General features: G+C 36.0%; 1 protein-coding gene and 1 pseudogene across 1 annotated transcript; one reads left to right on the top strand and one right to left on the bottom strand.

Annotated features, from left to right (window-relative positions):
• Nucleotides 1-3,472: 3,472 nt before the first annotated feature.
• LOC107810000 (putative late blight resistance protein homolog R1A-3) lies at nucleotides 3,473-8,750 on the top strand (annotated as a pseudogene).
• Nucleotides 8,751-10,714: 1,964 nt separating this feature from the next.
• LOC107809777 (uncharacterized) lies at nucleotides 10,715-13,912 on the bottom strand. The gene is made up of 6 exons (XM_075220819.1): nucleotides 13,321-13,912; nucleotides 11,968-13,102; nucleotides 11,712-11,857; nucleotides 11,354-11,476; nucleotides 11,119-11,250; nucleotides 10,715-10,785 (listed from the first exon to the last, which is right to left on the bottom strand). The coding sequence occupies exons 1-6, from the start codon at nucleotides 13,910-13,912 to the stop codon at nucleotides 10,715-10,717; spliced, it is 2,199 nt and encodes a 732-aa protein (XP_075076920.1).
• Between the last annotated feature and the right edge of the window lie 769 nt (nucleotides 13,913-14,681).

Consider the following 14,681-nt stretch of genomic DNA (forward strand, 5'->3'; position numbering starts at 1 on the left):
ATCATAAATATGGTATATTGGGACTCAAACCCAATATCTTACCAATATAAATGCATGTTAGGTCATAATAAATTGGGACTCAAACCCAATTCTTATCATTATGGAGCATCAGGACTTGATCTCGATGTCTTACCCTCAATCAATGGCATAATAGGCTAAACAATATTGAGATTCATTCTCAAGACTTAATTTCAATCACATGCCAAGAAAGTTATACACAACTATTTTGCATCTTAGCAAATCAAATTTGCTTTGTTAAATAAGTGTACAAATCTCAAATCAGCGTAAAACTTTATTAATCATTTGTAGCATCTATATGAAATACAATCGTTTGTAGTCAGAATATTTCTTTTAAATTCTATTAGAGTTTAAAAGGATCATAAAATCATTGTCATAATATTTATTGAGTCTCTCTCAAAAATATTGTTGTTTTCGGGGTATACCCTACCTATTGGATTTGATTAAATGTCATGATTTTCCTTCACTCAATTCAACCAAGCAATTAGTGAATAAATTTATCAAAAGTACACCATATAGGTAACAATACATATATATAGTACTAATACATAAATTCAACATTTATATTACCTGAAAAGTGACATTATAGGTCACAACTTACCAGTTGTAGCTTGTGCATCATTCATATAAAATACTTAAAAATGGTAAGTCAGTAGCAAGCATCAAGTAGGTCATGGATACTCAAAAATACCTCTTCTAGTAGTCATACTAATCATTGTTTGCTTTCAAATGATACGACCATAAATTATGAAGTATACTTTCTCAATAGCTGGTTTGTTTTCCAAACTTCAAAGAAGTAATTAATCAACCTAGATAAAGATGTGAAGTATTTCTTGTTTTCTTCAAGATGATTTATGCTTTTAATCAGTATGACCAATTTTATTTTATTTTTTATTCCTTTTTTTTGGTACTATATGCATAGGACAATTTATATAAAATATCCTTGGTTACCATGACATGCATCATATCAACAATTAACTGCTACTATGATTTTCACATATAGAACTTCGAAAATTTTATTCCATTCATGTGATATAAAAGATGTAATATTAATATGTGCTTATGCAATACAGGTGTAGTACGAAGTTGTGTGCATATGAGATTTTAAAAGAATGACAAGTATAAGATAATCATACCTTCTTACATTTCATTACTTACCATATGTAGTTTCTCTTTACATTTAACCATGTGATGATATGTATAGCTTCTAATTGTAATTTTTTCGGATGTAGGAATATTTTTGTAGATATATATACAATTGGTTAGAGACTCGTGCTGATAACGTGTTATGAAATAAAAGCAATTTAGTAAAACATGAACAAGAAATAAAAGCAATTTAGTAAAACATGAACAAGAAATAGAGATAGAGAGAAGGAAGAGATTTTCTTCTTCAATTGTGTGTATTTTCCTATCTATTACAAGGCCTTTATATAGGCATGAAAAGTGAAGAAAATATGTCATGGAATATGTCATTGAACATAGAAAATATGTCATTGAATATGTTATTAACCATTTGAGAGAAAGATCATGGAGGAAGAGTAGACATCCACCATATTTTGATTTTTATCATAACAAGTGAGAACTTTTGAAAAATAAAAAGTGTATTCTAGAAATTGGCCACTGTATTTTCTTTTAATCACCCAGAAATTTCGAGGCTAGTGGCACATGATTCCAAACTCGGGTTGATGGACCCGCCCCTTTAGCAATAGGCCACCATATTTGCTTGCAGAATCTTTTTTTTATTATATTTATTTATTCGTTTTTTGTCTTTTTTGAGCCGAGTGTTTTTCGGAAACAGTCTCTCTGCTCCATTGCGGTAGGGATAAGGTCTGCCTACGTTTTACTGGATCGTTATTATTGTTGTATTTATTTATTCAACTCATAAACCCAGGGTATGCTGCCCTATGGTGATGGGGGTTTGGCTATCAAAATTTAGTGGCAGGTAACCAAGCAAGCTAATATGAATTTAGAGTTTCTAGCTACTCCTTCCATTTCGATTCAGATGATATAGTTTGATTTGACATATTCTTTTCTAATATTATTGTCGAGTTGAGGGTCTCCCGAAAATAACCTCTCTATCCCTATGGGGTAGGGGTAAGGTCTGCGTATACTCTACTCCCAGATCTCACTAGTGGGATTCTACTGGGTGATTATACAAAGTTTAAGGGACAAAAAGATAACTTTTGTAAAATATGTGGTGCTAAAAGTTTAAGGTGCAAAAGTTTAGTGGGTCATGATATTTGTGTAGCTACAAAAGTGTGTGTAGAATGGAAAGTTTAAAGTTAAATTTATTTCTAAATTTATTGTTATTGTTGTTGTTGTTGTTGTTATTTCTAAATATAGAAATATATCATTCTTTTTGAAATAGATTAATAAGGAAAAGAAAAGTGTGTTTTCTAAATTGAAAAGGAGAGAGTAATTATAGTGTCAAGTCTTTCTTTGTTTAATATAAAATTAACTTGATTGCGACCCAATTTCAACCGGTCCAAGGTATGCCATCTTTCTTTGTCTTCCAACTTTCTTTGACTTTTAAAACCAGCTAAGTGAAAGTACTATATATAACCAACTTGATTTGTAATATACTAACACCCATGTGGTATAATATTGTATTTCCCTAATTGAAGTTGTCATCTCATCCAAATTAGTCAAATCTTTAGTTCTTATTTGCAATTTACTATTTGAGGTATTCCTTTTTATGTCTTCTGATATCTTTTTCTTGGTTACTGTACTGTATGTTTTGTGCGTTATCCATTTGTTGATTGTTATTCATATTAAGTTTCTTATATATTTTTCTCCAAGTATTTCTTATATTAAGTTTTAGCTTTTTGCGCTACTACAAATCTAATTTTAGGATAGATCTAATTTTCTTCCTTCTTTTTAAAATAGTACTAGGAAAAAGTATACATCAAAGTTTGCAGTTCACCTCTTGAATAATAGTTTCAACTTTGCCTACCTGATATAAAGAGTTCATTTGTGGAACTTTAATGCTTTCTATTTCTATTTAGAGATATAATTTGACCAGAATTTTCAAATGCAGTCTCTTCTCTTACTGATATAATTAAGCAATACAATTTGGATGGAATCGATATCGACTATGAATATTTTCAAGCTGACCCTAATACATTTACAGAATGCATAGGCAACCTAAAGTTCCCTTTCCAGATTTTGATGTTGGAAAATCCAAGGGTGCAATATGTTGGAACTTACTGCTTTTTAATAAAATTTTACTTTATAAAAAAAAAAGTAGGGTGCAATATGTGGCAGATTTTCCTTAGTATTTCTTTCATTACAAATGCATACTATTCAATCCGTTTCAATTTATGTGATAAACTTTCCTTATAAGTCTGCTCCAAAAAGAACGATACATGCATTTTTATATTTGGAAAATTTTAATTTAAACATCTCATTTTACCCTTAATAAAAAGTTTTTATAGCCACACAAATGTTAGTATGTTTATGACCATAAGTTTCAAAAGTCTTATAGCCACATAAATGTTATGACATGTTTAAGGTTACAAGTTTCAAAAATCTTTTTTTTTCTTCTTAAATTCCGTGTCAAATCAAACTATGTCGCATAAATTGAAACGAGGGGTAGATGCTATCGATTTACTTTAGAAAGTAGCTTTCATCTTATAGCATCTCGCTTGTTGTGGAAAATACGGTGTTGGTTTGGTCTTCAATGGGTAATGCCAAGCATGGTCAAAGAAGTTCCGTTTGGCTGGACCTTAGTTGCTCCAGGAGCACTGATGTGGACCGTATGGAGAGAGTAATAGGATTTCTTTTGATAGAATTGAGAAGGATTTTGTACACTTGAGGAGTAGCTTTTATCCCTTATTTCCTTTTGGCGCACCCACGTGATTCCTCTAGCTATAGAACATTGGGTGTCGTTCGTACAGAACCATAGTTTTTGTGCATTGAGGGTGAAGGATAGATAGTTTTAAGAGATTAATAACCTGGAAATATGGGTACCAGATCTAGTAAAGACTATTGTTTCACTAATCTTTAACCAAATTCTAAGGATTAGAGTTCAAAGATTATAAGTAGTGAAAAACCATGTGTAGTAACATTGATGACCCAATATTTTTTAAAGATACGAAAAGACTCTCAATTTCTTTTTATATGATCAAGTCGTAGAATCGATTGAGATTTGAGACAGTGATGGCTGAAAATCTACCTGATGTTCTCTCTCTTTTTGCCTTCCTTTTTGCAACTTTGTTTATCATGTTATATATACCATTGATGTCCTGCAACTTGCAACTTGCATCTTTCAGGTCATAATTGGAATAGAATAGATATGGCTTATGCTAGTATTGCTTCTCTTATGAGAACGATAGAACTACTCTTGACATCCAATTCACCAATGCAATCTCTAATTGGTGACCATAAAGAAGAATTTCTCGCTCTTCAGGAAAAAGTTAGTTCCCTGGAAGTATTTCTCAAGAATTTTGAGAAAACCAATGGTACTGAGAAAATGGCATATTTGGAAGCGCAGATAAAAGATGTCACAAATGCTGTGGAACACACAATTCAACTGAGACTAACAGAAGCTGTAATGGCAGATGATGAAATGCAGAAAGAAAGGGAAGATAAGAGGCTTTTTGATAGCCTAAAACAAGTAGCAGAGGAGATTGATCATGTTCAGAATGGGTCATCAAACTTTCAAGATTATGATACAGTGAGCTGTTATCATAGGATATGGTTGCTGGAAAAACTGACACAATATGATGGATCGTCTCGTAAACTCAAAGTCATCTCGATCGTCGGGATGGGGGGCATCGGTAAACCGACTTTAGCAAAAGAGGTTTACGATTATGAATCAATTCGATCTCATTATGATGTTCGTGCCTGGACTACTGTATCTCAACAGTATAATGTAAAAGATATCCTCAAAAGCCTTCTGCATTCCACAATACCTGACAGATTTGACTTGGGTAATGAGTCAAGGCTAGCATACATGCTACAAAAGAGTTTAAAGAGTAGGAGATATTTAATTGTATTGGATGACATGTGGAGCCGTAAAGCATGGGATGGCGTGAGACAATACTTTCCAAGTGACAACAATGGGAGTCGAATATTGTTGACTACCCGTAACGAAGAAGTAGCTTATTCTGATGGTACAAAGAATCTTTCTTTGTTGATGCACCTCATGGAACAAGATGAGAGTTGGAACCTTGCCAAAAGTATAATGTTTGCAAATGAAGCATTACCATATGACTTCGAGACTATTGGGAAGCAAGTTGTAGAGTATTGCCAAGGGTTACCACTAGATATTGCCGTGATTTCTGCGCTTCTCTCCAGATTTAAAAGGACAATAGAAGATTGGGAAAATATTGCTGAAGATGTCATGTCACTTGTCACAGAAGATCTATATGAACGACATCTACATGTGCTTGGGTTGAGTTACAATCACTTGACATTTTTCCAGTAGCCAGTGAGATTTCGGTGAAGAGTTTACTGAGATTCTGGATGGCTGAGGGCTTCCTGAAGTCAGAAAAAGACTTGGAAAGAGAGGCTGAGAAGTGCTTACAAGATCTTATCGACAGACATCTAGTTCTTGTCTGGAAGAAAAGTTTGGATGGCACAAAAATTAGATCATGTAAGGTTCATGATCTAATACATGATCTGTGCTTGAGAGAATTAGCTCAAAGCCAAGACATTTTTGTCATGAAAGACATTGTTTTTGATAAATCATATGAAGAAGATGATTTGGATGAAGTTGATGATTCTGGTGGAGATGGTGATTCAGATGCAAAAGAAGCTCAAAGCCATGCTTTTTCTCCAGAATGTCATCATCTCAGTATGCATAAAATGCAGCCCTTTAACCGATGGACTGATGATAGAATGTGTTTGGCCCTTCTTACCCCCGAACATGATCATTTGATAAGCAGGCAGACAGATGATGATGATTACACTCTCTTAAAACGAACTCGTTCCATTTTCTCTTTTTTGTTTAATTCAACTTTTACTCTCAATTCAGAGCTTATTCATTTTAGTTTACTTAGAATCTTGGACTTGGTTACCACAGACTTAGAAAGTTTCCCTCCACAGATACTATGTCTCATTTGGTTGAGGTACCTAGCATTGTCCGGCATCGGCGAGGATTTTTACGTACCTCCAGAAATTTACAGATTATGGAATCTGCAAACACTCATTGTTAAACGGGATAGTCCTAGATATGTGACTTTTACGGAGAAAATTTGGGAACTGATGCAATTAAGGCAGCTAAGACTACATAAATATTATTTGTCAAATCCTCCAAGGGAATCTGATGACGAGGAGAGCTACTTGGCTTTTTCAAACATACATACTGTTTCTGGCTTGTCTCCAAGTAGTTGCAGAAAGGAGGTTATTTCAGGGATTCAGAATGTTAAGAAGTTAGTAATCTATGGACATGTCAGTGACTATAAAGTCTTTCAAGAATCTAGACTTTTCAACAATCTTGTCCATCTACATCAACTTGAAACATTGAGTCTTGCACTTGTTCGTAAGTGGGACTCATCAGAAAACTGGCGGATTTCACCAGCGACTATTCCAAGTGCAAAAGCTTTTCCAGTAACACTCAGGAAGTTAAAGCTGGAGGAAACTTCTGTAAGGTGGGAGGACTTGAACATTGTAGGTGAGTTGCCTAACCTTGAGGTGCTGAAGCTGATGTGGAATGCTTGTATTGGCGAAGAATGGTATCCAATTGAAGGAGGATTTACTCGATTGAAGCTTTTGCTAATTGAGCATTGTGATCTCAAGTACTGGAAAGCCACAGATGACAATTTTCCCGTCCTTGAGCGCCTCTTGATTAGAGAGTGCCATATGTTGGAAGAGATACCCATTGAGTTTGCAGATATTTACTCACTGCAACTCATTGAGTTAACTGACTGTACAACCAAACTGGAGGCTTCTGCTGCACGAATTCAAGAAGAACAAGAAGACCTTGGAATCAAACCCGTGGATATTCGTATCTCATGTAAGTATTACATTATATTCCAGAATGAACTTTCCATAATTGCTTATGACACATAGGTATTTATTTATTAAGGTTAACTTTTCATAATTGCCTACGAACATTATATTACACTCGAGCCGTGGAAACAAGCTCTTGTAGAAATGCAGGGTAAGACTGTGTACAATAGACCCCTGTGGTCCGGCCCTTTCCCGGACCCCGCGCATAGCGGGAGCTTAGTGCACTGGGTTGCCTTTTTACACTCGTTTCTCCCTTGTGGTCCGGCCCTTTCCCGGACCCTGCGCATAGCGGGAGCTTAGTGCACTGGTTTGCCTTTTTTACACTCGTTTCTCATTTCCACAAGGTTATACTCATTTTTTTTAACTAATCCATCCACGCAAGCTTTCACCTCCTGTGGTGATTTGTTGGTGGTGGTTGGGGGGGGGGGGGGGGTGACCCCTACCTCGTGTATTAAATATCACAAAGTTACATAGGAGCTGGACTAGGCCATACCCCCAATCCCTAGTGAAGATTGAACAAACTCAATTCTGTAAAATGGTTTGGAAAATAGGATACTAAACAACATAGTTCTATGATGAGATTCCTCCTATTTAGAGAAAATAAACAAGGGAGAGGCTCCCTTTACAAAAATTATCTACATCCTAAGGAACACCAAAAGAGTAAAAAAGGATTTCCTTAATAAACTTAAACTAGTTTGCTTGGCAGTTCTTTTGCTTGCTTTTTATCTTTTCTAAATATTTCTATTCTTGATTAATACACATAATATTTGGATGACTCTATGCTTTATTTTGATGGCGTGAGTAAAAAATATTGCAAATAGTTAATAACAGAGATGCCAAGTTGTAGTTGTAAATAGGCAAAATACATAAAGTCCCCCTTAAACTTGTCCAGAAAATATGTTTGAACACTTAAACTAAACGTAAGCCCCCCCCCCCCCCCTTCATTTCAAGTGAATTTCTTATGGTGTGTCAAAAACTCTTTTTTTTTTTTTTTAAATATTTTCTACAATGGTTTTTTTTCATTTTCATCCACCCTTAGCCTTCTTCGTTTTTCCCCACAACCCCGCAGAAGTTGAGGAACCAAATTTCCAGCAGCTACCCTTTCCGGTATGACCTCATTGTTGTATATTGTGCAGCCATTTAAAGTCACCCTCTCTACTTTTCTGAGGTAATTTCTAATGATTTCACATAATATCATTTCTCTGCAACTCTAATGGAATTTGTTATTATTGCAGCCTATCCCCACCACCTCCATGGATGAAGAATCAGATCGGAAAATGGTGAAATGGTGAAAGGCCGAAGGAAGCGGTGAAAGTTTTCATGTAAACTTAATCTTTTACGCCGGAAAATTTATTCTCCCTCACAACCTATAACGAAGGCCGAAGGAAGCACCAAATCTTTTATGCCCGGAAAATTTCGCCGGTGAGCTCTCTGTCTACGTCACGAAAATTAGAGTTCTTTTCTTTGTTTTGCTATGGAGTGGTGGGGTGGGGATGGGGATGGAGGAAGTGAAGATAGGAGGCGACTGATATGGTGGTATAGCACAATGTGGGTGGTTGTTGGATGGAAGAAGAAGGGTACAAGTTTAGAGAAAAGGTGGAGAGAGAGAAAAAAGGAAAACATTAATTAAAGAAAAGTTTTTTTTGTAAAAAAGGTGTGTGTGTGTGGGGGGGGGGGGAAGGTTAAAAGAATGTTCGTTTAGTTTAAGTGTTCAAACATGTTTTTTGGATAAGTTTAAGGGAGATTTTATGTATTTTGCCTTGTAAATATAATGACCAAATAATTATTGCGGCTAGCCATATTAACTTAATAAAAATGATAATTTGATTAGTAAAATAATTGAAGTAGTCATGAATGCCTTTATTTTGATAGTTGTAGGTGATGTGTTTGCCTTTAAATCACCCGACCCTCCCGAGCTTAAGGATGTACTCCTTCCATTCATTTTTACTTGTCATGCTTCGCTTTTCGAGAGTCAAACTATATAAACTTTGACCAACATGTTTAACATGTATTTTTTTTAACCATATTGATATGAGAAAAATTACAAATTATAGTATTTTTTGTATAATTTCTGAATATCAAAATTTTAATTTTAAAATAGTAAGAAAATCTAATGCAATTTCTCAAAAAATAGTCAAATTGATTCTTGAAAAGCGAAATATGATAAGTAAAAGTGAACAGAGGGAGTATAACGTATAATGTGATTCCTGCACAAACGCTTGTATTTGTAGTCAAATAATTCATTATTGCTTTGGAACTAACCAATAAAAAAGAAATCATTACTATTGATTTGGAAGCTTCATTCGGGGAGAAATTCAAAAATAGCCAGATTTACAAGTGGTCATTCAAAAATAGCTACAGTTTTAAAAGTAATCGAAATTTAGCCACTTTTCATGTAAAGATAAATTTGAACGAAAATACTGTTCAAAATTCATAAAAATATCCAGTATAATATACTAGAGTTCCAGTATACTTATGCTGGAACTCCAGTATAATATACTGGTTCAGTATAATATACTTGAACTTTTCGCGTGTTGGAGTTCCAACATAATATGCTGGAAGTTCATACACAGGTGCACCGATCTCCAGTATATTATGCTGGAACTTTCCGTGTTGCAGCAAAATAGTGACTATTTTTCAATGACTTTGCAAACACTGGCTATTTTTGAATGATCAGTTTGAAAACTGGCTAGTCCGTGCTATTTTTACCTTCATTTGGTGTAGGGCTGTCAAATTTGGCCCAAGCCCAATTGACCCGTCCAATGTTGGGCCGGTAATAGACTCGCTCATTTATTGAACTCAACCCGTCTTGACCCAACCCATCTCAATCCATTTAAAGTTGGGTTGATTTTTAGCCCAAATTAATTCATGAGTAACTTTGCCAAAATATCTTAGAATTTTTTTTTTTTGATATGTTATATATGACCATAACAAAAGAAAAAATATCTTATTTAGTAATTATAAAATTTATTAAAAAACAACAAATTTTAACTAAAGATTGATAAGAATTGGGTGAATTTAGTTGTGACCCAAATTTTAGTCCATCTTAGCCCAAGTAACTTTTGGGTGGGTCATTTGACCCGCCCACTTGTTAACTCAACCGTATTGACCCGTCTAAAATCGGTCCAACCTGCCCATTTGATATCCCTAATTTGGTGTTATAAAAAAAATTAAGCTGTTTCCTTTGGACATTTATTTTGATTCAGAGTGACATTAGCTAAGCTGTTTAAGAGCAAAAGGATTGAAGTCCATTGTTCCAATTTACCATTACGTTACTAGGTTTTAACAATACTATATGGTTTTCAAGGAGATGTTATTTCTCTAAATTGTAATTTTGGGTCTCAAGTTTTATACAACCATACTTTTGAGTTTGTAGAATTTTTTTTTTTGGCAATTAAAGAAATTTTATTAATTACTGAGTAGCTGTACAAAACGAGGGAAAAACAAACTAGTTCACGCCCCTCTCAAAACAACTGTATCCTATGCAACTAGAAGCCTTAAAAAAATCCAGATACCTATAGTGGACGTCAAAAACACCTATAGTGAACAAATAAACTCAAATAATTTCCTGTTGCCTCTAACTCTTATACACAGATAAGTCTTCAGGTCATGTAGTATTGCCTCCCTGCTTTTGGCCTTGTGTTGATACACCCGGTTATTCCTCTCAATCCATATTTCATATATAACAGCAGCAAAGCATGCCTTTAGCAGAACACCTAGTGCAGTTCTTCTTTTAGCTATCTCAGAAACCCATCGCCACTCCAATTCCCAGTTCAAGATGGTTCTTTGCCACTTCATCCAACTTAGCACATCCTGCCAGATTGATCTTGAGTAAGGACATTCAAAAAAGATATGTGAAGAGGTTTCTGGGCAGGAGTTACATAACATACATACACTATCCACACTAATGCCCCAACTCAGTAGGACATCTTTGGTTCTTAGTTTACCAAGCAATGCAAGCCATTGAATGAATACTTGTTTAGGAGCAGCAACATTGTGACAAGTCAAGTTCTTCCAAGGAATATTTATTATTGTACCTCTCAAAGTTTTATAAGCAGCTGTAATCTGAAACTTTCCCCTCTTGGTTAGCTGAGAACAAGTACTTAGTTTATGCCAATTCTTTCTCATATTCATTATTTTCCTAACCATCCATGAAGCCTGATTTGGCACCACCATAGTGAATAGATCCAGTTTCTTTATATAGTATGTATGTACCCATGTGATCCATAATTTCTCCTTGTGTTGTCTTAGAGCCCAGAACAACTTGCATATAGCAACCTGGTTCCATATCCTTAAGTTAAGAACATTTAGTCGTCCTGCTCCTTTAGGTAAACAGATTTTCTTCCATGCTACTAGGCTCTTCTAGAGATAGTGGCTTCACCTGTCCACAAGTAACTTCTACATGTAGCCTCAATCAGTTTAATCACTTTCCGAGGCAGAAGAAATAACTGTGACCAGTATGCTTTAACCCCAAATAAGACAGCTTTGATGAGTTGCAGCCTCCCTGCATATGACAAGCTTTTAGCCATCCAAAAAGTAATTCTAGATGTAATCTTATCCACCAATGCCCAGCACTGTATAGCTGTGAGTCTTTTAATTGACAGAGGAACTCCAAGATATTTGAATGGCAATTCAGTTGGTAGATGTCAGAAAGGGTGGAGGCATTATCAAGTAAGTTAGTTATAAGTGGTCGTGCTCTCGCTACCGGAAGCTTGGCAGTGATTTCCCCCATCTCATACCCAGCAAGTTCAGAATATTCATTCTTGTATCCTCATCTACCCCTCCAAAATAGACTTGACTTTTGTTGAGATTTGCTTTTAGCCCCGAAGCCTCAGAGAATAGGGCAAATCTATCCCTAAGCATCTGGACTGACTTGGTATCTCCCCTAGCAAACAGTAGCAAATCATCTGCAAAGCAAAGGTGCGTGATTCCCAACTTCTGGCATCTCGGGTGAAAATTAAACTCAGGCTCATCCTTCAATGTACCCAAGCACACCTGTTTAAATATTCCATAAGCAACACAAAAATGTAAGGCGACATAGGATCACCCTGTCTCAAACCCCTCCTTGCCTTCAATGTATCTGACAGACCCCCATTAATCAAGAAAGTGTAACTAACTGAGTTTATACATGTCATGATCCATAATACCATTTTTCCGGGAAAACCAAGTTCTTTAAGCATTTGTTCAATGAAGTACCATTCTACTGAATCATAAGCTTTCTGCAAGTCTACCTTGATCATACACCTTGGAGATATGTGTTTTCTAGTGTACCCTTTGACCAACTCATGACTTAAAATTATGTTATCTGATATAAGTCTTCCAGGTATGAAGGCAGACTGACTATGCCCTACTATTTCATCAATTACACCTTTGATTCTTCCTGAGATGATTTTGGATATAATTTTATAAAGAGTAGAATAGCATGCTATAGGTCTAAAATCTCGCGCAGTCTTTGGATGAGTAGATTTTGGCACCAAAGTCACCACTGTATTGTTCACAGCTCTTAGCATTTTGCATCTTTGGAAGAATTCCTGGACAGCATCACATACATCCTCTCTAACAATAGGCCAAGCTTTTTTAAAAAATAGAGCATTAAACCCATCAATCCCTGGGGCCTTGTTATCATCAATATTAAAGAGAGCATCTTTGATTTCCTCTTGAGTTATCTCCGAACACATATCCCTTTGTTGTTGCATGGTAAGACTAGGTTCCTGTCGCATAATATTCAAGTCAATACAAGGCACTCTGTCAGCAGCAGATCCTAGGAGTCCTTTGTAGAACTGAAGGATTTCATCCTTAATATCATCATGCTTCTGCAATACTCTACCATCACCTCCCCTTAATACAGATATATTGTTTGAACTAGCCCTAGCCTTCATACAAGCAAAAAAATATCTGTTATTCCCATCCCCAGCATTTATCCAGTGTGCCTTAGCTTTTTGCTTTAGAATTTTTTCCTGTATGTCCGACCACTTATTTAGCTCATCCAATGCTTCCTTCTCCTTTTCCATCAAGCCAATATCTGTATGCAAAGTATGTAAAGTCTGGATATTCTGCAGATTATCTCTAGATTCATTTACCCTTTTGTCAATACTACCTACCTCCCTGCACATAAGATCCTTCAACGGGTCTTTGCACAATTTTAATTTAGACCAGACCCTAAACATGCATGTCCCCTAGACGTCTTGTTCCCAAATGCTAACTATTAGTTGCAGGAATTTATCATTGTCAGCTATCACATTGATGAATCTGAAAGGTCTCCTCATAAAGCTGTTAACATTAGTATGCTCAATGTGGATAGGGGTATGATCTGAAAAAAATTCTCCCTAAACTGAGCTGTTAGATTACCAAATTCCATGATCCAAGGAGCATTACATAAAGCTCTGTCAATTCTGCTCCATACATGCCTATTTGTCCAAGTATAAAATCTTCCAGAAGCTTTCATATCTGTCAAGTTGAGAGAGTTTAAGACTTTTTGAAATTCTCTTGTTTCGTATTCTGTGACTGGTTGCCCACCTGTTTTGTCTGTAGTGTGTAAGGGAGTATTAAAATCACCACAGATGCACCATGGTTCATTTATAACACTTCCAACCCTCAAAAGTCCAGCCCATAGGTCTCTTCTTTCCGCTATAGTATTCTTTCCATATATCACTGTCATTACACATTTAAAATTAGACTTTCTATCAACAACTTTACAATGAATATATTCTCCATGTATGTCCAATATCGAAACATTAACAGCAGCATCATGCCATATTAGCCATATTCTACCATTTACAGCATGTGCATAGTTATGAGCAAACTTCCATCCTTTAGCAATTTTGGCTAGGCTATTAGTAAACTTAGCTGCCTTCACTCGAGTTACAAGTATCCCTGCTAGTTTTATTCTATGCTTCTTCAAATAGTTTCCCATCTCCCTCTGCTTGAAGGGCTTATTCATGCCCCTCACATTTCATATAAGCGAATTCATTATAAAAGTTGTTCATTCCTCCTATATGGAGGTTTACCTTCTTCATCAACACACAAAATTCCTTTAGACAGAGGAGAGAAAACATTACTAGTTCTCACAGGAGCCCCCAGTTGTAAGTGACTTGTTCCTTGCTGAACGAGAGCTGAATATGACATAGTGACCGGCCTCTGTACCTGAGAGAAAGAACCAATATTAACTATCTTTCCTGCTTAATCTGTTTGAGGGGTCACAACAACAATCCCTTTCCCAGGAGATTGCTTCCTCTCACTCTGATCGTCCTTTTGTAATTGATTCTCAGGCCTCATCTTTTGTACCGAAACATTTATAGGTTCCTTATTCTGTGGAGGCTTGCTAACCCATTGCATATTCAAGTCCTTTCGTGCTCCCCTTTGCCCCCCTTTGTCTATCTGCCCTTTCCTTGGTTGCTCTTGATGTACTTGGCCATGTCTCGGCTGTTGATTCACCTTTCTATTGTCTGTTTTACACTCATGCCCATACATGACACAAGCTTTGCAAAACACAGGTTTCCAGTCATAAGCGACTTCTTGTGCAAATGTCCGTCCAGATGGATCAACTATTTCAATTTCCATCGGCAATTCATGTGTCACATCCATGTCGACTAACACTCTAGCATACAACACTCTGATCTACTTTCTGGTACATTCATCCGCAAACAGAGGGTTTCCAAGTCGGCTAGCAATTTTGCTTAAGAGTTACCGAGCTCCAGCAGTTTAATGGT

Source organism: Nicotiana tabacum, chromosome 8 (assembly GCF_000715075.1).
Source record: "Nicotiana tabacum cultivar K326 chromosome 8, ASM71507v2, whole genome shotgun sequence".
Taxonomy (NCBI): domain Eukaryota; kingdom Viridiplantae; phylum Streptophyta; class Magnoliopsida; order Solanales; family Solanaceae; genus Nicotiana; species Nicotiana tabacum.

Coding starts and splice junctions, on each gene's coding strand:
- LOC107809777 (XM_075220819.1), bottom strand. CDS start 13,912: ATGAATAAGCCCTTCAAGCAGAGGGAGATGGGAAACTATTTGAAGAAG. Junction 11,858..11,967: donor CTTATGGAATATTTAAACAG/GTGTGCTTGGGT, acceptor ACTGTTTGCTAG/GGGAGATACCAAGTCAGTCC. Junction 10,786..11,118: donor CAAATCAGGCTTCATGGATG/GTTAGGAAAATA, acceptor TCAATCTGGCAG/GATGTGCTAAGTTGGATGAA.